Source organism: Magallana gigas, chromosome 2, assembly GCF_963853765.1.
Source record: "Magallana gigas chromosome 2, xbMagGiga1.1, whole genome shotgun sequence".
NCBI classification, from domain to species: domain Eukaryota; kingdom Metazoa; phylum Mollusca; class Bivalvia; order Ostreida; family Ostreidae; genus Magallana; species Magallana gigas.
The window spans coordinates 30,639,281-30,665,756 of NC_088854.1; the positions used below are offsets into that span (position 1 = coordinate 30,639,281).

The window sequence follows — 26,476 nt, forward strand, 5'->3', positions numbered from 1 at the left end:
AATACAATAGAAAGATTACGCCTGTCAGTTGGGTCTCGCACTTTTTTCATTTGCTAGACCCCAATGAGAAGCTCGTATGAACACTCTGACTTCCCAAATCACTTTCAAATATTACCGACAGTACTGGTTTGACAGGATTAGTCACGCCTCACTGCAAGTGGCTTGGATATCTTTACACTGTGCACCTGTCAAGTGTAATAACTTTTTAAACTCTATTTCAAAGGAAGAATGTGCTTCATAAATCAGAAAATTTTTACAAAGGTTTGGGATTTTTATATCCCAAAAACGGGAAGTAAAGGAAGATAACAAAAAGGAGAGCAAGTTAACTGATCGGGAGTGCATTGGTGGAAAATAATCATGTCTAGAAATACTGAAATAGAGTGTTAAAAACATAACGAAAATAGGCACATTTCACACTTGGGCACAATATATTTAGCTAGTTTTGGCTATAATTATTATAGTTTGGTTAATATTTCTAAACTGAATAACAATATAAAGCAGGGGTGAATTTCAAAGGACAGCTCTATTTTTAAGATTTGTTTTCTTCAACTTAAAATAAACATTATATTTTAATGATTTTGTTTTGTTTTATATAAATGTATATGTTTTAGATTTGTAATATTTAGGATGTAGTAGTGATTAAATTGAATGGAATATCAAAATGATTAATTTTTTTAACGATTGTCGCGTATATCAACGAATTCGGAATCATTTCCAAAAAGATTTCTTGTATTTCAAATTATAAAGAACTGCACCAGCATGATATGAAAAAACTTCGAGGCAGAGATAATACCAGTCTGCTTTGGTAGAACACGTTATCGCAGCATGCACGTGTAGACTAGAGATAAACAAATCGCCAAAAACATTACAGTAGCTCGTCCTGCCTTGGATACATTCACTTACAGGGGTTATACGGATTCTATCAATGCCATGATAAACTCTCGCCACAGTTTTCTTCTCTCTCTCTCTCTCTCAGGCTCCAGCACTTCTACAAGAACATCTATTACAATGAACATATTATTGTATTTAATTGAGTACAAAGTAATGTTAAATAATGATGCAATACTTTAAAAAAAAAGAAAAGTTGGGTTGTTTAGAGTTAACTCCTGAGAATTTCATCGACTTTGACAAGAGATATGTTCAATCTGCAGTGCTGCGCCTTTCGGAGGAAAACTTTTCTTGGCAATGTGGGTTTCCTGAGTATAATATCAGCGATACAGCAGTGATACATCGGTCGCACCCAGGCAATCTAGACAAAATATACAATTTGAGCGAGAATGCTGTTCCGAGTTATTCTGCTTACTTTGTGCATACTAGTATCTTGCATCACTGGTCAAACAACTACTATTCCACAGCGGGTACAGGTGAGAGTGGGTCTTGACACCGTGCTACAATGTTCTACAAAAAACACTGGTGATTCTGTTAATTGGTTGGGACCGAACGGTGTTGTCTTGTTTTTTGGTTCAAGACGTTTAATTTCGGACGACCGTTTTACCTTGATCCAAAAATACAGAAATTCCTGGGATCTTCAAATTTCAAATGTGAAAGCCGTCGATGCCGGATTATATAAGTGTGTGCCTAAACAACGCGAACCAGCGTCAGATGATGTAGCAAAGGTTTTCAATCTTGAAGTTTATGTCCCCCCTCGAATCATACCGTCAAAGTCAAGCAAAGATCAGTTCGTTCAAGAGGGAGACAACACCACATTAATTTGTTTTGCTAGTGGATTTCCTCATCCAAACATTGCGTGGCATAAAGTAAGTGGAAAAGAAGAAAAATTGTTATATGAAATCTATGGGCAACACCAAGGGCAATTTGTGTTTTCTGAGATTACAAGAGATGAGAGTGGCGTTTATAAATGTACGGCTTATAATGGAGAAGGCATGAATGATACAAGAACAATGCTAGTAGATGTACAGTATGCCCCCACAATTTCAACAAATGTGCAGGTTAAAGGATTGGATGTCCAGCTAGAATGCATGGTAGAATGGAACCCACAAGGCGAGAACATCTGGACAAAAGACGGAGAGGTTATTGTACAAAACTGGAAATATGAACCAAAAATTATTAACGACACCAGTTCCCAAACCACAATGATTCTCTTTATCAATCAGATTGAAGGACCAACTGATTTTGGACAATACAGTTGCATAGCTAGGAATAAGTATGGTAATGCTATTGGAAATATCACCATGCCGGTGTCCACCGAATCATCTCCTGGAAAGGGTAAGAATAGCGCGAAAGAAAATGGTGTGTGTAAATCATTGACATTAGTTCTTATGACGATATTCCTGTCTGTGTACGAATTTTGATTATGTAATACTTGGTAAAGGATTCATTGTTGTAACTTTGAAAATAAACAACCGTGTATTTTATACATATTAGTCTTTTTTAGTCTTCCTTTCGCATACAACAAGTATTTCATGCTGTAAGCTATGCATGTCATCCTTAAATATTTGAAAGAGATGCATTATAGTAGGTTTTTTAATGATAGTTTCGATACTTTCCTTTTACTGCAATGTTATCAAGGTTCTGTTTAGATTTTAGTCGTTTGATGAGTATTCAAAATAATGATTCGAATATTTCAGAAAATTAAGAATCGACATATGACCATTTCTTGTATTAATATCAAACAGTCGTCACATTATCACAGTATTAATAAACCGTAACAAGAAAGATAACTCTACCAGCTTATTTTGCTCGTGCCCATCCCATACTATGGCAATCCAAATTTAAACCTTATAAACTGAGATAAAGATTTTCAATGCTTTAATATTTTATAAGTCGACCCCCTCTCCATTTTAAGAACAAAGCTGACAGACATACTTTTTGTCTTTAAATTAAAAAAGGGGCCTATGGGCCATATTGCTCATTCGAAAAAAAAATTATTTTGTGACACATGTAGCAAAATTTCTTTACCATAATGACAATAATGCAGATCGTGTCTAAATTATGGATGGCCGCAACTGCCACATGTAAATAATCTTAATAATATGATGATACTTCAACATTATATGATGATACTTTAACATTATATGATGATACTTTGACATTGCATGATGTCACTTGAACATTACGTACTGATACTTCACATTACATGACGATATTTCAACAATATATGCTGATACTTCAACATTACAAGCTGATAATTTAACATTATATGCTAATACTTCTTCATTGTATGATACTTTATCATTGCATGCTGATACTTTTACATGCTGATACTTCTTCATTATATGATGATACTTTGTCATTCCGTGCTGATACTTTAACTTTACGTGCTGATATTTCATTACAGTATGCGGTGGTTCTAAATTAGCCATAAACACTGGGATCGTCATTCCTTAAAACTCGACTAAAGTCAAGCTACTCAGTAATTCGAACAAGCCTCATTTACGTTTATTTCCTAATATAAAAATGGAGTCTCTTTGAATCCGAGTGGTTATTATTAAAATCCATATTGCCAAAACTAGGGCTTGTGCCTTTCAGGTGAAACTGGATTCTGGAGGGAATGGGGGCACGGCCACATTCATTATATTTATTGGAACCCACGCCGAAATCTCTCTGTGTCAAATGACTCCAGAGTCCACTGGTTATTACTCTTCCTTGTTCAATGTCAATATTACATTGTATAAGCGCGTTTTATGTCAAATGTTGATTGTTTTTAATCCTGCAAGCAGGCGCCTTCAAATGGCGCTTATCTTACCCAGGCCTATTGGTTTTTGGCGCTTCTACGCCATCAATCACTGAATTTACTGTAAAGGGCTTTTAAGGGAATCAGAGTACGAGCAATCATCCAGTAGATCCCAGGGCACGTCTGTGACATCTTTTATTGGGGTGGGGGGCAGACGTACCCCTCAATCTAGACAGATATATAGAAAGAGGGGGAATGTCAGTTGCCCCGTAATTTCAAATATTTGATTTATTGATCTACATATGATCGAATTTCCATAAATACATAAGTGTTTTCACCTTGTTTGTAAAAAAGTTAAATGTCAGTTCGTTCAAACTTTAAAAAGTGTGTTGATTAAAAAGAGAGTTAGTAAAATGATTTTTGCTTTATGAAGCTTTTACAGTGCTTATATTGCCTAATTTCAGTAACTTGGTGCATCTGCTAAGTAACATACATGTAAAAAAAAAAAAATTAACTGCTGGCACCGAAGAAGTACACAGTATAGCTCATAAGAGAAGATCTCTACTGAATAAAAATAATGTTGGAACATACGATTTGTTTTGGTGTAATGTATCAAGGCATATGACAACAACACATGCAGCTTATAGGATTACGTCCCAATTCATGCAAAGAATAAGGCATTGCATTGCTGTTGAATCTGATTTTAGTAAGTATTATAACTGAACTGTTGAACCCACTTCTACACATGTGGATTTTCAGGGAAAGCCCATCAATCCCCATAAATCCAATCTAATCTGAATGACAGAAGTCTTTTGTTTAGGTGCTATTATTATTTTTAGTAGTTCAGACTGACCAAGTGCCAAAAAAATTGGGTTCCGAATGCACATTTTTGGACCAAAAATCCCCTGGGGAACTTTTTCGTACCATCTGATTTTTATGCGATGAGAGCCAATGGTTTTACCAAGCAGGTATTCTTGAAATTCAAAATGACTTTTAAGGTGTAATATCCCTCTGCTATTAATTTTGCCATATATTTAAAAAAAAATTTCATGTTGATTTTCATCAAAGTCAATATCAATTGATTCATATGAAACAAAGTTAAAGTGATAAAGCGCTGCTAGATTTTTCAAAAATTGATAATATGTCAAATCATGATATGAAGAAAATTAGACATAGTGATTGGAAAAAGCAAAATTTTACAATCGCAGCATAAAATTAAAAATATAAAATGTATATAAAAATAATATAAAGTCTTATACATTTTCAATTCATATTACAAAACAAATTGAAGCGCTGCATTTTAGTTCAGAATAGCACTTTGTTGTATAGGTTTGCAACAAAAATTGCTTCAATTAGCAAGAGTTATCTTTCTTTATCATAGATTATTGAAGGTTTTACAACAGTGCATGATAATTGCCACAGATTCTAAATATTCAGAAAAGGTTTTCTGTTTTTAAATTTGGATAAGATAATAGTAAATGGATATATATTTAAGAAATCCTAAAAATGTAAACCAGAGCATTTTGTTATGTAGCACAAAAAGGGGATCAAGTGAATAATCTTCCAGTAATTGGTATGGTATCAATATAGGGATGTGTTGTCTTGAATCAAATGATATATTTTTAAAGTGTTTTATCTTCAAATTAAATTGTTTTCCCATATCTGCTTCGTAAATGAACCTCAGAATAGAATAGCCTTATTCAATTTTAAACATTTGAAATGTTATTATAATAAATTTTAAACGATTATAACTAAGTCTAGAATTTGTAATTGTCTTGGTCCCATTTTTCCCCAATTATAATTCATTCAGCTCTGTGAACGAGCTATAGATAGAGAAATAAAAGTATTCCATCAAAATATTCTCTGGCCTATAACATCAAACATGTACTGTACATGTACATGTACTGAACAAGTACACAAGTACATAACATTCAGTTATATTTAAAAAAAAAGAAGAATTAATCCATCGTGGGGGGGGGGGGGGAGGGGAATAGTCATGTCAATAGTCATATTGCCTCATAAATACTTTATAATTATGATACATTTCTTGTTATATTCTGTAAAAGTTTTCATTGATTGCAAGATGATAAGAATTACAGTAAAAATAATAATGTTAGATGATGATAAATTTTATTGAACACTAAGACATGATTTAATATTGAACATTGAAAATGTGAACATTTTAACAATACATCAAGAACATATAAAATCAAATTTATTTTAGATAAAAGTAAGTCATCAAGAAAAAGGAAGATTAAAATCCAGGAGCTCGAAATGGAGAATTTAAGACTGGAAAACACTAAACTGCAGAAGGAAATCAAGAAAATGGAAGTGGAAACAGAGGTCCTACAAATAAAAAAGAACTTTTATTGTGTTAAATTGCAGGTGATTCTTAATGAGCACCCTGAAGTTGTCGCTCAAATGCTAAAAGACAATGAATGTTAAATAATAATTCCAATCAATTCAAGGAAGCTTTTATAATCACTTTTTGTCTGGCGTCAAACTGTTTGTTCGTTCATCCTTAATTTTTTTTTTTTTACATTTTCGACATCTTCTCCAGAACCACAGGACCAATTTCAATCAAACTTGGCTCAAAACATTATTAAGTGAAGGATATTTAAGTTTGTGAAAAGAAAGGGCCAAATCTTATTTTAAAGGGAGATAATTAAGAATTATTGAAAATTTATTGCTTTTTTCTCAAATATCTTTTTCTTTTTTAAATCCATTCGACCAGAAAAGCTGAAACTTATGTGAAGGATCTTTAGGTAGTCTAGATTGAAGTTTGTTCAGATCATGATCCCCGAAAGTGGATACAATTGGATTGGTGGGGGTGACACGGGAAACAAATTATTTTCAAAAAATGCAAAGTGTTATAACATATGGTATTCCTTAATACAAAATATTTAAACAATAAAATGCTTTCTTTGGAGATTCATACGGGTTATGAAGGTGGCAACATTGCAGAAAAAATACAGAACCCATTTTTTAATATAAAATATTTTTTTGCAGTGATCACTACCTTCATAACTTGCATGAATCGTCAAAGAAAGCATTATTGTTTTTACTGTTAATATACATCAGTACAATAGCTAAAAGAAACAGTCAAACGTCTTCTATGGAAATTTGAGTCTGACTTCCTCATGACTATTTCATGCAGTTCATGATTTTTCTTAGGTGGCCTTAGATTTTGACCAATCGAGAAACAGGCCATGTAGATTTCAGTTTGGCTGTATTATAGAGCTATGAATTTCTGTAAGAAATAGAGGGAATCATACTTGGTATATGTAAATATATTGTATTACATGGTCCAGATAATTTGTATCATAATTACTCCATTAAGCTGATTTTATTATGGCTATGTTAATAAGGTGAGCAATGTGGCCACTTGTTTAAAATTATTAGATAAGCTGGATGTTAACCTTTTCCCCCTTGATGTTTATCTAGATACATGAAATTCATGAAATGTCACATTCTTGAACTTGGTATTCTAATGGAATGCTTGCTAAAATTGACATTGTTGATCATAGTGGTGAGATACATTTATTTTGATTGTCATAAACAAAAAAAAATTATTGTTTTTGTTTTATTTGTTTTACATTGTTAAATTTATTATTGTATCTTTACCATATAATGACATTTTTACTCATAATTAATCATATATCCACTTCATTTTTGAAGAGTTTTTCCAAATGAATCGAAAATATAACCTTGAGCCTTTCTGATAAAAAATTGTCTATTGTGGTTGTTGTCATCGTTCATGTTGTAATCTGAACACAATTTCATATTCAGAACTCAAGGTCAATTTTAACCAAACTATGTACAAAGCATTTTAATATGAAGTTGACTGCAGTTTCTTAAAATAAAAAGTTATACATGTCCTCTTTCAGAGGGAGTTAATGAAGAACTATTTTTTTTTTAAGCTCACTGAGACGAAGTGGGGGAGGGGGGCAAAGATGGTGCGTGTTATGATACTGATGCACCCGACAGGCTTGAATGCTGAATCTGAGCTTTTGGTTTCGGATGCTGGAGGAGGTTAAGGTTTTTAGAGCTGGATAAATTTTTTGTTGCAGGTGCCCTCTGAAGATGAGATCTTGGTATTACTTGTCCTAACTTCACCCAACTTGCATGGATGATGCATCTTATGTGTCATAAAGGTGATGATTTTTTTTTATAGGATAGAAGACAAAGTGTTAATATATCTTCTTCTGATATGTGAAACAATGAAAGGGGCTTAATGTTTAATATAGATATTTGTGAAGAAAAATTTGATCATCTTTGTAAACAAGACCTAAACATGTAAATTATACGTCAAGTATTTTGTATTTGATCCCATAAAGCTGACTTAAAGTAATAGCTAGTTATATTGCACAGGTGAGCAATGTGGCCGATGAGCCTCCTATTAATATTTACATTTACTATTTAAAATATATAATATGCCATTCTAAGCTTTGGATGATAAGCTTCCTCTTTGAAAATGAGTCATTTTTGATCTTAATGATGTGTGCATTTTAAGTCACTGTTCACTGAAGAATGTTATATGATACAATTGTGATACATTGCACTTTTAGCAATAAGAGTATTCAAGTTTATGCTAGTATGATTTATTCATTGTAGTGTGTAATACCAGTAAAAATTATATGAAAGTTTTAATGAACGAATAATTGTTTCATCTTTAAATATTTGACAATGATATTATTTGAGCAAGTTGAGATTATGTGTTGTATTGCTTGTTTAATGTTTAAGTAGTTTACATGTCCATGTATTTGATTGAATGGCGGATATATGTGACTACGTGTATATACTTAAGTTGCTTTATCTGATTGTTTTCAACTCTATTAAATGTTATCATCAATGATGACTTTAGCACCAATTGTTGTATTTATTTATAGTCGGTGAAATACCCTGATATTCATTATTATTATAATTATTCATTAATCAATTCACCATGTTAGTAATATGCATAAGGTACTGGTACATAAAGTAGTAAATTGTAAACTGTAATTTTATCATTAAAATTCTAAGATGTTAACTGTGCATAGAAACGTACTCATGAGAAGTATGTATCTCTCACATGGTCCCTCACGGTGCGTCCTACAGCGTCATCTAACGTGGACGTCCACGGCCACATCAACTGCATTCGTCAAGTTTGTCTCTTTCAGAATGTCCCTCCGTTGAATCCCTATATTGTGCAGAATAGCACAGGCCGTCACTATTCGGCACGCTCTTTCTGGCTTGGTCCGAAGGCCACAGTGGAGGGCATAAAATCTCTTTTTCAAAATTCCAAATGTTTGCTCAATCGTGACTCTGAAATGTTATTGAAGAACTTACATCCAGCAATAAATAAGATTTTTAAAGTGAAATGTAATATTGCTTTACTATCATATTCCACTATACATGATTACACATTTAATACTACATGTATGTGCCTTATAGAGGTAGCAATAATTTAATTACATACTCAAGCATTGTGGCTGAGTTTAGAAAAAAACAGTTGTGAAATTGATTTTTGTAAGTTTTCAATTTATTTACAAAGTTTGTTTCTCTGTCTCTTTGGTTTTGAGGCAGAACACATTATGCAAAAGGTAACCTTGTTCTACAATGAGCTTCATTATAGCGTCTGTTTCCAGGAGAATCTTCCGCTATGTACGGGGTCAAGAGATATGGTTTCAGGCCGTATCCAGAATCTCCTAGTAGAAAGCCCGATAGATGCCCTGTTTATCAATATATTTAAAATAACAAGTTGCTGTTCTTTAAAAAAGGACTGCAATACGTGGACCATATGCATGTGTTTCCAACGAGAACATGAAAGTCTTATGATTATCTGAGATTCCTCCGACTCTAGCCGCCTACTTTTAACCACTAAATTTGTACGTTGTATTATATATGCATATCCCTGACTTTTCATCTCGGAGTTTAGGTTCATACCTCTAAAATAATTATGATCTTCATTAATGAAGACTGCATGTATAGTATCAGGCATTCGGCGAATTCTACTATTTCCGCAAACATTACGCATTGCACTACTTTGTTAACTATGCAGTGACAGCTTTGTGTAAATTAATTTCATATTTTGATGTAATTTTATTGAGATTTTGACTTTTATACAGTGACAGAATTATTCAGTCATCTATTATATACAGTCACATAATTATTCAATCATACTTTAAAAATGCTTAAAAATTCTTAATCGGCAAGTTTTCGGAAAACAACAAAACATGGCAAATTTTGTATTTGATGCCTGTTGTAGTTTGGCATAACATTGACTTATTTTATAATACTGACAATTCATATCACATGCCGATCATTTCTTTAAAAGGAATTCTTTGTTTCTGTACTGTTTAACGACAACTCTACAATTACAGCGCCTTTGAACTTATGTGTGCATATAGCATAGAATCCTGATCCCGATTCATGTGCTAGCCTGGTTCCCTAAGCAACCCATTACGCACAGGCACCAGACTAGCTCATGCGCAGGCTGAATTTTCCCCATAGCATCCGGTTTAACCTCGCTTATATATTTTCTGCGTGGACCTCAGGGTCCACGCTATTACTCATTGAAATTTTAGCTTGTACTTCGTGAAATATCTCACACACAGTGTATCAAGAATTAAAAAATACAGGACATCTTGGTACAGAATTTCCACATGCCTTCTTCCATAAGTTGGATTCCCTGAAAATCCGAGCATCGTGCACACTTCCTGGCCACTTTGCAACGACATTTAACACTATAAACGGAGGATCACATGTCATCTGAAAATGTTTATATATATATTTTAGAAGGGTATATCTAAAACATGGGGAAAAAAGATGTTCAAGTTGACTTGCTGTTTAAATACTTTTTAAAAAATACATGGAACAACAAATGGATTATCTTTCAAAATTTTAATTGTTTATTTACCTGTACATTGAGCGCATAAAAGCCTTTACGGCATAAATAATCTGCTTCATTTTCTGACGGGGATACAATTTTTATCATTGTTCCATCTAAACAACCAATAACACCCGGGAATCCTGTGATAAAATATTATTATTAAATTGCATGCATGAGCATAAACATGGGGGGGGGGGGGGGGGTCCTCAATTTTGTACTTTCTTTAGATCTTTCTATCTGGCCTTGTGATACCGATAATTTTAATTAAGAAACATTTGAGTTCATTAATTAAAAACACGAATATTTAAGAAACACGGTAAATTTTGACAAGTCGTTTGATCCACCACTATTGTTCTTATAGGCCTACTACATGCGCGGATCCATAAATTTTTTCCCATTGGGGTCATAGGGATAAGCTTGTTTACCATGGGGGTCAGAGGCTTATTTATGGTGCACTTCATGTGAATTTCAGGTGGTATGGGGCACCTTTTGATAATGTAGATAAAACTCTAGATCCGCGCATGCATTGATAAAACTTTTATTTGCTTCAGCCATGCATAATTATGTAGGCCTAATGCTGTTGTATGTAGAGTTTTTTATTGAATATTTTTTTTGTATGAGCAGGGTTATACAAATGTGTACTGTAAGTAAAGAAGTACCGTTATATACCGGTAAAACATTTGCAAATTATGCAGGTCTATGTGTGATCGGGATCAGGATTCATTATTTATTGGGTGAAGGTCAACAAAATGCAGACATATATTTACCTGCAAGTTTATGAAAGTTGTTTTTGATGCCAAAATCTCATCTCTGCCAGGCAGACGAATAAATTCCTTGACATGATGACAGAGAAGGTCGGTCACCTGACGTACGGCTCTCCCTGCAGAATTCTTGGCTACTAACAGCCTGTCCCCAATGGTATTATAAAATGACCCCGTAGCGAAATAGCGTAGCGCTACTAAAACTTGATACAGAGGGGTAAGAGGGTTGTTACGATAGCTGTGGTATGTTAACCGGTCTTTCATTAAACTCACAAGGAACATAATAGTTTCTGGGACAAATCGATACCTTTCGAATACCTCAGCCTCATTGAGGGTCTCTAGGGGATTGGAACGATCGTTAAAACGTCTCGGAACTCTATTGCGACGGCGACGTTGACGTTGCAGACGTCCTCTGACGGCCATTTTGGATAAGTGAATTCGCGTGAGATTTTATTTGAGGTCACTATGTACCAATCTCAAGATTTTCTGAGAAATCTCAAATTTTTTTCTCATTTGAGTCAGAAAAAACATTGGTGGCACGCACGTTTGAGAAAAATCTCAAATTTGAGAAAAAACTCAAAGACAAGTCTGAGTTTGAGAAAAAATATATTTTGTGGCACAGTTTGGTGAGAAAAACTCAATTTTTTTTTAGAAATCTCAGATTTGAGAAAATCTCAGCGTTGGTGGCCCCGAAGTCTGGGGTTCAGTTTGTTCCGTTCAAATTTTCTTTTTCTATTTTTGAATTTAAATAAGTGTATCGCCTTCTAACATAAATTGGGACCCAGCACCATCTCCCTTGTTGTTACATGCCTCAATATTTGTGAGTTAACATATTGAACAAAGTGTTATTATTTTTACAGAAGTTATCTCTCTTATCAGAAGGACATTCCACCTTAAAATCAAATAGTATTAATTGTTGAGTATCATGGTCTAAACTATACTCTGTCCCGAGTTTTAAATTTTGCTTCCACCACTTTTCGCCTGATATTTCGATAATAATAAATACCTGTGTGCTCAAACTTCATTCATCCACAAATATGAAAAATGTCTAGATTATCTGTTTTGAAACGCCTCCTCTACACCTTCAGGGTTCAATACATATCCAAAATAAAGTCTACGGGGGTTTTGCATTGCGCCAGCCATGAAGAAGCCCGGATGATAACGTTTAAAAATTGCGCGATGTGTCCCGAGTACTTCCGAATGGAGAAAAGATGTAAACATTTCCCATTATAAATATCCGTAAGAAAATTGTTTTCGTTCCTATAAACTTTTATGAGTGGAAAGGGATAAGTTTGTCGATGAAGATATCTTGGATATTTTCCATTTCATCGATTTCAACTGTACTTCTTTCACATGTATGTGCATTTTTATTAACAATTATCAAAAAGTGATGGAAGCAATAACTTGGGACAGACTTTAGTCTTAGTGGACCTTAGTCCTATCTGATCAATCTCCGAAACATAAACAGCCCAGTGTTAAAACCTTTAAAATTGTTCCTTCAGTACAAATTTAATATTATAGGTACTAAAAGAAGCTATACTCGCACTAGCTCTAGCTACTTTAGAATCCTGACGTTTTTCAGGCCATCACAATTTTTTGAATTTTGTATTTCATCAAGTGAAAAGTAAAAATGGGAAGTCAAAGTTTGTGAAGAAGATAGATCTACATGTAGTTGGTAAAAGTCCATTTAATATTGGGTCTTCTCTTCATGGTAGGGGAATGGGAACTAAGTCTGTTCTTCATTCATTCAACCATTTATTTTCTGAAGACCGTATGAATTGTACAAGTCTAAGGCAAATAAACATACATGTATTTACATATATACAAACAGTCTGCATGAGCAGAGCCGGCTCATTCTGTACGTTGGTCATAAAGTTCCACATATTTGGTCGAGAAAAAAAAACCATCGTGGATGTACTGCATCTTTTAATATTCTTCTAAAGTAATATACAAAGCAGACAGTGCTTGTGCCAGTTTATCTGTGAATATCACTAAGAACGTATCTGTACGTGGATTCATCTATGTATTGCCTTCCAGAGTACAACAGCATCGACTCCAGAACAGGGTTAGATCTTGCTGGAATTGTTCTCGTGGGTACACCTGGCATCGCTACATCAAATCCATTGTAGCCAAGTCCTTAAAAAGTAACCAAAGTTTTACGTATTGAACCGCAATCAATTGTGTTTATCACATGCATATCTCGTGATGGCGAAAGAAAATTTTTTTATGTTAATTCCTAGTTTAGGATAAGGCCGTAACCTTATGTTACATCAGCGATGTAAAACTGTATGTAATCAAGGTCAAATACCAATGTTCATTCCTGATTTGGAATAAGACCGTAGACTTATGTAACATCAGCGATATATACATTGTATCTATACATAATCAATAACCTTGACTGAAAATTAAGGTCAAATGTCTAGATGTGTAAATAAATTCCGGTGTAACGAAGAATTTTGACCCGGGGTTAAAAATTGAATCGGGGTCATTTTTTTAAGGTTGAGTATTGAAACCAAAAGTATTGAATAAAGACCTAGCTCGTTGTAAAATGACCCGCATCGTGGAATTTTGATTATGAAACAGCAAATAAACGAACAATAATGAATTGATAATTATTTAATATCATCCCAAAAAGCCACCTGATCATTATTTTTGTGCGTCCCTAGTCTGGTCGTTTTGCTTTCATGTCTGTTGGTTTTTTTTATTAGTCTGAAAACCGGTATTTTCAGCTATTAAAGGGACTTGGACACGATTTGCGATCAAAAAATTTATTTTTATTTTTTATAAATTATATAAAATGGTTTACTGGTGTATTTTAAATGATTGACCAAAATATTGAATGTTAAAGTCAAGTTACAAGCGAGATACAGAGATAAGAATTGATTGTTATGTAAACAAAGCTCGAGTCTTATAGTTGTTTTACAAAAAATGTAATGTAGAGAATTACCATTTCTTAGACAAAATGACAAGTAAAAACGATTCAAACTAACTCATTATATTCATAAATACTATTATCTTCAAAAAAAAAGAGATACATTTGATTGAAACACACATCAATACAACACATATGTAATCAAAGTACTGAAGAACTGACGGGAGTTGATTTTGTCGATGTTGATTTATTTTAAAATCAATGATATGTTTTTTTGCATGGCAAGTACATGTAGTTTCTAATTTGAATTACGCACATTTTTATAAAAAAAATATGGATTTTTGGACTTTTTCGACATAAATGCCAAGAAACCCCCAGATGAATCATGTTAAATAATATCTAAAGATAAAATTAATTTAATCAAACTATGTATCAGTAATAGAAATATTTCTCGAAAGTTGTATGGATCCAAGCAATATTGAACTCTAGTCTAGTTCAACGAAACGCTCGGCTGACACTGCAAATCTCCTGCAAAGATTTACGGAGACAATCAAGCGTCGAGTTGAACGAGACTATATCTGGCGTAGGAATACATACGACTACAAAGATATTTAAATTGTTCGTTCCATTTAAAATCTGACTATTTTCAAGGTATTTATAAATAAGTTTCTTGAAAAACAATGCCTTAGCATAAATTACATCGAATTTATCAACTATTTTCAAGAACTAAGTCTTGTCAGCAGCAATGATTTGTGCTGAGGTCCAAACACTGTTTCAATTTCGGTTTGTCTGAGTAACTGTATAGGAGAGTTGATTAAAATCAACTCCCAAAAATGACAATATTCGAGCTTTGTTTACAAAACAAAGAGTTATGAACTCTGTATCTTGCTTATAGCTTGATACTTGACTTTCAAATTTTGACATAGCATAAAAAACTTCTATATTTATCAGTATAAACATTAAAAATGTAAAAAAAAAATTTTTAAATTTTAAAGTCAAATCGTGTCCAAGTCCCTTTAAATATTTTGCTGTGGAAATGTGCTATTTTATGATACTAATGCATGTAACTAAATATTTATAATTAAGAAGTTTGAAACAAATCGTTACTTTTTCTAGGAATTGCTACCTAACTTTCGTATATAATGCCGACTGTGTAAATTTGCTTCTGTTCAAGTCTAAATGTCTTGTCTCACAAAATCTTCACTACAGAAGTTTATCAACCATAATTTATTTCATCACTGAAATGGTAACTTACAATATTTATACAAAAATTGCAGCTCATATTGCTTCAAGTAAAATTGTTGAATATTATATGTTACTATTTGTAAGAAATGCTTGCAACAAAAATCCCCTACACCCGTTTAGCCCGATATTTTCCACGCTTGCAAATGACGTCAAAAAAGGTATCGTGTACTCATCCATGACATCAAACCAATGTCTCATGTACAATATAATGATAGAATCGTTATATTTTACTGTGTGACGTATTATAGATTGTAATGTTATCAACAAAATGAATGCCACCTCCTTTATTTTAAGAATCCACAATTACTAAATATTCACAAAATGCAAATTTCTCCTTACTTGGAAAGGAATTTTGGGGTGATGGTGTTGGCCTTTGCATCAGATAAGAAATGTTTCGATAGAGTCTGCTGACCGGAGAGACACTCCAAGTCGGATCCTTTCGTCCAGAGTATATCAACAGACGAACTCGAATGGTGTCGTTTGGGAAATGCTTGTAAAATAAACATGTAATTATTCTATAATCACTATTTTGTCCCAAAAAATTCATTAGCAATATTAGTAAATAAATCATTAAATGTTGCATTAATAGTTTGTCCATTTATTGTTCATCAGTCAGTAAAAGACTTCCTTTTATTAATACAAAAAAAACTCTCATTCAGATATTTTCTCATTGATTATTGCCCATTGTTAATTGCTCATAAAGAATGTGCATTATTGTTTTAACATTAATTTTTATATAATTATTACACTACGTAGTTTGTAACATTACACAGAATGTATAAAAATTCAGAAAATTATAGCCTTAACCTAATAATTTATTAGAGAGATGTGCTCTTGTGACATACGTTTTACAAGATAAGGTTCTTTTAAAATAAGATTTCAGTGAACGAAAGAACAAATTCATCTAAAATGTAACAACAGAAAAGTACCTTTGTGGACTGTGTGAAAACTCCACAAATAAATGTTGCAAGGAAAGCAGCTACAGGTATAAAAAGAAGCTTCATTCTTTATAGAATTCTAAAAGAAAACAGTCCATTTATCAATTATGATGTTAATTTGTAAGTATTTAAATAAACCCCATTACAGACCAATAAGAGTCCTTCACTTATATTTATCAAAACAATGATATACTATCAAAACAGCAAAACTCCGAGTTTGATTTCAGTTTGTGTTAAGATAAAATCGGATCAAAATCTACGCAAAATGTTACTAAAGATGATACAGACTATGGTTGTGTTGTATGAAGAATTACATTGTTACCGTGCCAAAAGTGAAAATGATATGCATATTACAGGAAAATTAAGTATATAATGGAATTCAAAAGATACTTTTCTTTAAGGAATTATTCATCTTTAAATATTGCGTTACAAAATGATTTGGATTTTGAATTGTTAATTTTTTTTTGAAGGTGGATTTTAAGAGTATTGTATATATATATGGTTTTTCTTAAGACATAGTAATGTCAGATTTTTATGATCTAAGCGAATGTGCGAAGATGTCGACGACGAGAATTAGACGGAAAGTAAATGGAAAGGGGGGGGGGGGGGAGGGGGGATACATACATGTATAATACTGTTGTCAGAGGGGTTGATTTTTTTTAAAATTGCTTTATTGGTTTATAAAGTTTTCCAGAATCCTATGATATATTTAACAATAAAATTTAGAAATTTAATATTTGACTTCCTGTTAAAATTTTCAAAAATCATCGAAAAATTAACACTATATGTCAATAAAATATATCTTTTTCATTGGGAGCGAGTTTTCTTGACTGAGGGCGAGTAGTCTTGGGGGCGAACTTTCCAGAGGGTAGGGGTTCTAAATATCCTTTAGATCCGCAATGAAATATCATATGAGGAAACGAATATCGTTCTTCTTTTTAATTGCGTTGTTGGGCTTTGAACAGGATAATGTCTCGGTTACTTTTAGAAAGGACTGTGCCTAACCTCTTTCCCCATCCCCCACCCACATAAAAATATACAGGAAAGAAATGTGATTAGAAAATGACAATAAGTCATGCATTAAGCATGTACAGCCCAATTTATGACATAAATACAAGGGGTTAAGTCAAGAAAAAATCGCAAACACCGACCTTAAAGGCTGCAATAAGAAACAAAAAGGCGCAAAATTTAGCCCATCCAACACCCCCCCCCCCCCCCGAAATGTTTTTTTTTTATCATCGCAAAAACATCTCAAAGCAAAATGTTTCGACGTGTAATGTCTTTTGGAGCGAAACATCTTGACATAAATTGTATTCGTCTTCATTGAAAGCGATTTATGGTTTGCGTAATCAATATACGTAACGTAGTAAAGAATATGAAAGAAAGATGTGAGAATTCACGCGGGAAAAATAGACTTACATTTGTATTTCAATATAGAATTAAGCCCAACATAAAGAATAAAGATCAAAGCATTGAAATGAAAACAATAATGTGCCAAACATGTTTAAATGTTTTGAAGAATAAAGAGGTTAGCAGAATAAGAAAAAAATCAAGATACATAGACTTTTGGCAATACTTCCCTTCCATATTGATTAAGGTTCCTCCACACCAAAATTTTATCTTATGGATCGATAGAGAATCTTTTTTGAAACATGATTCCACAAAACAGAGATCAATATCGGCTTTCAGTTATTTTATACGAATTTTTTTGTATTTTTTCAGTGAAATAGGAAAAACTGTTTTGCAGACAAACAGAATATATTAGAGCTTGAAACTTGTTGTCAATTAATGTGTAATATAATTATAAATAAATTCATGCCAAAGATCGTTTGGTCAAGTGTTTAATTTTTTAATTAAAAAAATATTTCTGAAAATCAAAATTGTAATTCTTTAATATCTTTTTAATCTATGGATAAAATTTTAAAAATAACATATAGTCACATAAACTATTTACTAAACAATGATATTTTACAAAGAAATTGAAATGAAATTGCGAAATTTTGGAAAAATTGCTATTTATCAAATTTGAACCGATCCCGATTGAAAAAAACCTGATCCCGATCAGAATTATTTTAAAATTGAAATTTTACAAATAAACTGCAGTTTTTTTCTAAGTAATTGATATGAATTATAAAGTTAGTAAATGACGAAACCATTTTACAGCTAAACAACCTGAAATTTTTGCAAAATTCTGATTCATTCTAACTTTATGTGATTTCGTTCGGGATCAGTTTAATTACAATCGGGATCGGTTCGATTTTAAAATTTTCATATATACTTTAATTTCACTATTTGGTTTCAATTTCTTGTTAAAATATGATTGTACAGCAATTGTTAAATGCGAGTAACAGTTTATCTGCAGTTTTTATCCATAGATTTAAAAAATATCTACAGTTTTTTTTTTCTTTTTCATAAATATTTTTTTTACAAAAATATTTCAAAGTTTGTCTGGCCGGTTTTGATATGTATTTATAGATAATTGTATTGTGCATTAATTGATAACAAATTTTTAGCTCTAATATATCTTGTTCGCAGCTAAAACGATGTTTCCGGTTTCTATAAAAAAATACAAAAAAAATCATATAAAATAATCAGAGGCCGATATAGGTGTCATTTTTTAATAATCATTTCTCAAAGAGAATTCTTCATCGATCCATCAAATAATGCATTGGTGTGTCGAGCCACCTTAATGGTGTCCTCGGAAGTAAATATATAACAAAACTACATTATCATAAAACCGATGCAAATTGTATTTCACATAATCATTCAAACACCTGTGCAATTTACTAGGAATTGTTAGAAAATCCGAGGCGTTTACATTGGCTTTTGGAAAAGTGAAGCCAAGAAACTATGACGAACAGGTAAAAAAAACTCTCTTTGTTTAACGAGATATGTTCCATTAACTTGTTTTTTATACTATCATAATGCAACATGCCGCCACTAAAGAAAATTTCTCTCATAACTTCATAAGTGTTAAAAAATCAGGGAGAGATATTTTAACGACTTTTTTTAAAATATATGAATTTTTTGCCCGATAAAACATTCTTGAGTTGTGTTAACGGAATAACAGAACACAAACTTTTAAAGTTGAAAAGCCTTAAGGCTAGATAGATTGACGTGTTGCATAATATTGTTAAGTTTTGGTCAGAGAAGAATTTTGGAACAACCGGATTATTCGAGAACATTCGTTGTAACAAATCACTAAGATCCTTAGAACGATGTTATTCTTGATGTAGACTATTGTTATACAAACTTTTATCAGAATGAAACATAATGATATTTTTTTAATATAAAAAGTTAATGATAATTAAACAGCTTCCAGGGATGGTGGCTCTGATTATCTTTCTATTAGATCCAATTTGAATTTAAAAACATCTCACAGAATGGTATTTGTAAGACTAAATTCATAATTGATTTATTGCTTTTCTATATCCAGTGAAAAAATAGTTAAATTGTCCTTTGAAATGATATTTTACTCAAATATAATCAAAATATTTTGCTGTCCAAATAGGTCTGCACCACCTCAACACCACGATCTAACTGCTTCTCTTTATGACAACCCTACTGTGCAACAGGTTCATTTAAGTAGTTGTAAAAAGCAGAATTTTGATTAATAAGAAAAGAGTACAATACAATAATAATTTCAACCGACGAATCCTAATTCGTTCAAACAAATAACTTATCCATCCTAACAAATTCTAATTCTTTTGAACAAATCTACGTCCCAAAATAAACTTATCCGGTCGAATAGCTTTTTCGTTCGAACAAATTTTAACTCGATCGTCCGAACTCATCCTAATACGTCCGAACAAATACATATCCGTCCAGACAAATAGCTCACTCTTTCGAACAAATCCTAATTCGTCCGAACAAAAACTTGTCCGTCCGGACAAATAGCTTATTTGTTCGAACAAGTTCTAATTCATCCAAACAATATAACTTATCCGTCCCAACAAATTGCTAATTCGTTCGAAGAAATTCTTATTCATCCGAACATACCCATTATGCTAATTCGTCCCAACAAATAACACATATTAATTTTTCACGCCACCGTACGTTTCTTTACGAAACATCGTTATCAGTAAAATAACGCCATTTTCATTCCATCAAACCATTGCAATTTAAAATAATTATAAAATTGTATGATCTCAATAGTATGCAAAAACGTACAATACGTAGGTATTCTGTTACCTTCAAAACTAGGCCCTAGCGAAAGAACAGCAAACGCATGTAGAAAAGATAAGGCAGCATACTTGGCAATAAATATATCCAAGCATCAAAATCCAAGAAAAATTCCTAAATTCTACACAAAATTTATCCTCCCCTCTGTCCTGTTTATATCAAAGGTATGGTGTGACTTGAGGCAAAAGGATCTCAAAATATTAACACTTTCTACATTCATGACGCTTCCGAAACAAACCAGATCTGATATGTGCGAGTCCTTACTCGGTCTTCTTACAATCTCCTCTGAAAATCGAAAACATCAATTCGTTTGTCGCTTTTGTGAGGCTTTTTTCATACCTCTACTCCGGTTTGTAAGCAATAGTTTCATTCCGGACATGTTCTTTATCCATTTAAAATACAGTCTCCTGAATCATCCCCTACTCTAACTAGACGACGGATATTTCCACCCAAAATCGGAATGGAAAACTATCAGAAAGTCTCTGTGCTTGAATATTGTTTTAGTTCCAGACGTCAACGGATGCACTTCGATCCCGAATCCATCCCGTTAAACGTCATAAACGGAGGAAAGCCCATCGTTGGCTCTGCTCTCTGAACAATTTCTAGAAATATCCATGACAAAGTTGTCACAAAGTAGACGCTTCAAGACATGTCTCATATGTAACTCTTCTTTTACCAATGTGTTCGAGCATGTCACCACGTCTTGTGCAGAAATGTTATTCCTTCGTTGTTAATTGCTGACCCATGTGGTTTGAACCAACGTGACATTAACTCTTCCTTTTGGGAGCAATGTCGTTTTCTGCTATTTCGGCTTCTCATAACAGCAACGACTTACACTCGTTTTATTTTCGGTTTGGAAGCGACGCTGCTGCGTATTACTTTGAAAAAGAAACCCGTTTCATTATACACCGATATTTTTCTTATCGATTCTTCATTCTGTATAAAACTATTTTCATTTTGTGCCTATATTGTGAAATATATGATCTAACCATCCCTGGTTTCTCAATTTAATCATTAATTGAAAAAAAAATATATGAATTAATCTTCATTAAAAGAATATTTAGAGTTCACTACCTTATTGAAAAAATTTCAAAGGGAATTCAATTCTGAAAGCAGTGTACCTTGCGAAAAATTTTCATTTTTTTTGTTACAAAAGATAATTTAAGCGAGTTTTATTTCATATTTAGTAATATTATTGCAAAACAAGTGTTGTGTTCAGAAAAAAGAGTCTTACCTTTGTCTGAAGGAAATACTTTTTTACTGTTTAATCTGTAATGATTTCCTGCTTTAATTATACTATTTAAAGCCCTTGTGACATGATTAATTACTGGACGGCCCAAGGAGTTCCAAAACAAGATTCTGCGTAGTCTTTACCTGGTTTCTCAATAATAACAAGGGAATGTTACAAGCGCCGACGAACTAAGAGAACTTTGATTTATTGAAGGCAAGAAATGTTTGTTTTAAGAGAGGACACATACTCTGATAAAAAGTGCTCTGGTGTAACACAAAGGACACTAGGCATATTTGTACCTTTATTAAGATAACATGCACGTAATGTGGTTGAAAATCGTGCGGGAAACCACTAAAGTTTCCCCTTCAAAGGGGGGACATATATTTTAAAAACATTTTTCTCTACTTTCATATTTCCGTAACTCAAATACCCTTTGACAGTAGACTTTAAACATTGCTGGATGATCTTAAGAAGCTACCAATACTTTCACCTTGAGCTATCGAGTATCTCAAGGTCAATCATTTTTTTTTTTACTGAAAAAGCTGTTCAGACTATATCATGCGATTTTTAAGCCCTGACAATTATTTAATTCTTCTAATAACGTATAATTATTTGTTACTGTTGATAATCAAGACTAATTTTCCGCTGCTATATTCTTTAGAAAACGATAAAGATTGCAGTTTAATGAATGGTTGTACAATTTTAAGCGATATTCCTTGTGTTATATTAGAGGAAATTTTATCGAAGAAAAAAAAAGCCCTTGTCCCAAATGTGTTTTTTTTCCCTTTAAATAATTCGCATAAAGGTAATTAAATTGTGAAAAAACTAATTGTGATTGATCATTTTGTTACCTATTTGGAAGAAACATTACGAACGTACCTGACCTTAATGGATCATTCTGTTACCTTTTTGGAAGATAAATGTACGTTACGTATTTTACCTTGGCCTATTTCTTAGTCCCAGTTTAAGGATTTGTTTTATCGAATGATGTAATTCTTATTGTGAACTACATGTATTTCTTAAGGCGAACACCATAATTGTGTTGGAATCTTACACCCCCATGTATTAAAAAAAAACAGCATATGGCACCGTTTACATTTTTTGAAGTGCTTAGCAGACAAACAGTGACGTTCTAAAAACTGAATCTGCAATGTTTATCTACATTGTACATAACCTTTAATCCAAGATAAATAGGGGCATAAGTCTTACGGTTGATTTCAGTCAATGGTGTTTAATATAAAATAGCATTGATTATTGGTAGACAAGACGCATGTCAAAAGTTGTGTCCTTGACCTGGCATTGTTACCCTAATATAAAAAGGGCCAGCAACAACGGGATCGACCAACACGCCGACAATCTAACTAGAATAAAATTGTACCTGTATGCCCTTTTCTAAAATTGGGTGAGGAATATTGGATAGACTTTAATGTCATCAATTTTGTGATATTAAAGAGAGTAAATCTCAAAATTTTGAATCTTATTTTCCATTTTTAATGTTTAGAATTCTTAATATTGGTATTTGTGACGCTTTGTAAAATTTTGAATTTCAAGCAAGATACAAAGTTTAATAAATTCTTTGTTTTGTAAACAAAACTTGAGTCTTGTTAATGTTTACATATGTGTTTTATATGAATTAATGTTGCTTTTTTTGGTTGATAATATTATTTATAAACACATTGAATCTTTTGTATTCCACCAGTCATTCGAAATGGTGAATCCATACTTTACATTTGTAAACAAATATAAGACATAACAATAGCATTTTTCATCTGCATCTCTTATAACTTGAAATTTAATATTCAAATTTTGGTCAATCATGTGCAAGCAAACCATTTTATGTATAAAAAATCAGAAATAACATTTAAATATAAGATTGTGTCTAAGTCCTTCAGATTTATAATTATATTAATTTAATTTTAATTTATAAAAATCTAATTTAAAAAAAAAGTCCTGTAGACCACATTTAACAAAACTTGAACTAGCGTCCCCATGAATTTGTTAATAAAAAGGAAATAATCACAAAGCCGTGATGATCAAACCCTAATTGATTTATATCAAATTAAAGGACTATATATGATATGGGCCTAAAATGGCCCACTAAAATGAACATTGTCATTTTACTGTAATTTTTTGTTTTCTTTGTACAGATATATATGTGATGTTTTTACATAGTGTTCATTTTTATTCAACTGCCCACAATTTAGAAATATGACAAGTTAGGCGGCTAGACAATGTTATCGTTCGCAGTCCTTTTTATGATCTTTTACTTAAGAACGTCAAATTGATGCTACAATATGTGACATTACGATGCAAACATATAGGTCTCCGCACTTTGTAAATTCGTTCAACCCATTACCCAGTACTTTAATATTGAGACACCAAAAGAGGGTAAAAGGTCAATGTAGAAATATAAATAAAACTTTATGTTCCTAAAATGTTTTCATAGGTATACAAACCTTTTTCGCTGACTAGTTGTTTCATTTTTTCAAATCGCTGAGTTCTGATTTATTGTATCTATTAACTTTAGGTTATAAATTCTATCGGGATCAAACTTCCAGAAGCTAAAACCCTTACAACTTGCCGCTTAAATCAATTTTCACTACGAGGTGCAAAATTAACCACCACCACCACCTCCCCTCCTCCTCTCTTGTAAGGATAAAATGTACAAACGAAGAAATAATTGTGAACATAAAATATATATGATTAACTTTTGAAACTTATGATTTACTGTTCTAAAGGTAAGCTTCTTTGGTGTACAATTTTCAAAAATCTGTACATCAAAACTTTAGAAATATCAAATCAGTACACAAGAAATGATGTTCTGGAGTGCGATATGGTCCATGGGCCTCTTGGTTACAAGGTCCTTTAGTTATTTCATTCATGTATCCTTAGCATCTCGCTTAACGATGGCTTTCTACACAGAAGACACTAGCCCTTCTTTGAAACTGATCAGGATATTATTCTTCTTAAAGCTGACATGAATTCATAAAAGCATTTGGTCGCCATATTAGTTTCGATCGCTCCTCTACTGCCACTGGGGTATATATACCGGTTGAGAAAGTTACGGTCGGTTGCTTTCCGATCGAGGCATTCGCGTTGCACGGACTTCTAAATGCATGAACTACACATTGTAGTAATAAATAATGAATAAAGAAAACAACAATCAATGAAATACAAAATATATTTATTCTTTGAAAGGATGTCCAAGGTATCCGTATTATTTTGCACAGACATGCTGCCTTACTTCGCATGCATATCGAACACGTGTGTCGTTCATACAGAGTGCATAACGTCTGCATCTTCTTGAAAACCCCGGCGACACTACATCCAACACAGTAGCTAAATGATAGTAAATCCAAGAAAGTAACAACGTTTCCATCCGTTCCTACAAAAACGCCCCATTTCTAAAATCCATGCGATAATTGACATTGCTCGATCTGCCACAGTGTGTGGTTCGCGCATGTGCGATGTTATAATATACACAGGAAAACGGTCTACAATTATCGAGGAATTTTCGAAGTACATGTATCTGCGCCTGGATTTCAGTCTGTCTTGTTTCGTCGTTTATTGAATATATCTTGCCAGTGCAGTGGTTGTCATATTATTTTTGTTCAAAACGCGCTTTTACAAGTCTTTTCGTCCAAGGTAACGTGTTCGGGTGTATGAAATTCCTGAATGCGGCGAAGCATGAATAGTGCTCTCGGCCTTATATAGGGGGTGTGTAGCGATGAGCAGAACAATAGAAATCGACAACTAATATGGCGGTAGTCGGGGATAAAAGGGAAATAATGCGTATTTATGAATTCATGTCAGCTTTAAGGAGGTTTTTCGCAGAGGCTATCTTTATGCAAAGAACTAATCCCAGCTCAGCATAGACAAAATGATGTTTTAAATTGTATCAAGTTGACGTATTTCAAACGGTGTAAAATCCACCTGGTGCATTTACATATCACTTATCTGAATTAACTCTCACATTAGTTTGTAATTCGATCTTTCATGCTCCCGTTATATTGTCTGAGATTCTTACAGCTACATATCAAAATACGGAAGCATGAAGAATGTTTAGAGGACGATAAAAGACAACATTCAAATACTACCTTACACAAGATAAATATTTGTTACTTCTCCGGAAGCTTTAATGTTTTGTCTATTCAACTTCAGCTTTCGCCTCCGTTGTATGCATTTCTAATTAAATATTTCATTTGTCACGCCATCAAATTATGTGACGACCTTTTATTCTTTTTACATGAATCGCGCACAATCTAATAACTATTTCATTTTAAAACAAATTGTTTTCGAACATGAGACATTCCAATATAGCAAATGAAAATAAAAGTACACAAGGTCACGTGTCCAAGTCATCCACAATACTTGACAATTCTACCTATGCACTTTAACAAATAATTAGATAAAGGGGCGTTACTCTCTGTAAACACATCCAATTAAAAATTCGTGCAAATAGGCACATCAATCCAATACAATTTTTAACAAGAGGCAAATAGGCCTTAACGGTCACCTGAGTAGCATATAACCCATACACAAACTTGTCGAGGAGTCTCATATATGGATTTAATTTTTCGGGAGTAGAAATTTAAATTTAAATCTAAATTTAAAAATTAAATTTTTCTCGAGTAGAAAAATTATAACTTTGTAAAGACGACCACCTCCCTGCCTGAAATATTTCAAAAAGAACTATGAAACCTATAATTTTGGCGAAAAACTTAACGATCTGGTCTACAAAA

General features: G+C 32.9%; 1 protein-coding gene and 1 long non-coding RNA gene across 7 annotated transcripts; one reads left to right on the top strand and one right to left on the bottom strand.

Annotated features, from left to right (window-relative positions):
- Positions 1–1,070: 1,070 nt before the first annotated feature.
- On the top strand, positions 1,071–8,496 carry LOC105348618 (limbic system-associated membrane protein). 2 transcript variants are annotated; one of them, XM_034446277.2, is made up of 2 exons: positions 1,071–2,226; positions 5,859–8,496. In XM_034446277.2, exons 1-2 carry the CDS (start codon positions 1,278–1,280, stop codon positions 6,077–6,079), a joined length of 1,170 nt encoding a protein of 389 aa, XP_034302168.2. In that variant the 5' UTR covers positions 1,071–1,277; the 3' UTR covers positions 6,080–8,496. The 2 variants fall into 2 exon arrangements, with proteins under 2 accessions (XP_034302168.2, XP_065932172.1); XM_066076100.1 differs by lacking the exon at positions 5,859–8,496 and adding an exon at positions 4,474–4,580 and having other exon boundaries at positions 1,073–2,226.
- A 4,679-nt stretch (positions 8,497–13,175) lies between these two features.
- On the bottom strand, positions 13,176–22,635 carry LOC105348617 (uncharacterized). 5 transcript variants are annotated; one of them, XR_010710990.1, is made up of 4 exons: positions 22,614–22,635; positions 16,313–16,400; positions 15,723–15,873; positions 13,176–13,402 (listed from the first exon to the last, which is right to left on the bottom strand). It is a non-coding gene; the product is annotated as an uncharacterized lncRNA (long non-coding RNA). The 5 variants fall into 5 exon arrangements; XR_010710986.1 differs by lacking the exon at positions 22,614–22,635 and adding an exon at positions 21,738–21,922; XR_010710987.1 differs by lacking the exon at positions 22,614–22,635 and adding an exon at positions 20,843–21,141.
- Between the last annotated feature and the right edge of the window lie 3,841 nt (positions 22,636–26,476).

Coding starts and splice junctions, on each gene's coding strand:
- LOC105348618 (XM_034446277.2), top strand. CDS start 1,278: ATGCTGTTCCGAGTTATTCTGCTTACTTTGTGCATACTAGTATCTTGC. Junction 2,227..5,858: donor CGAATCATCTCCTGGAAAGG/GTAAGAATAGCG, acceptor AATTTATTTTAG/ATAAAAGTAAGTCATCAAGA.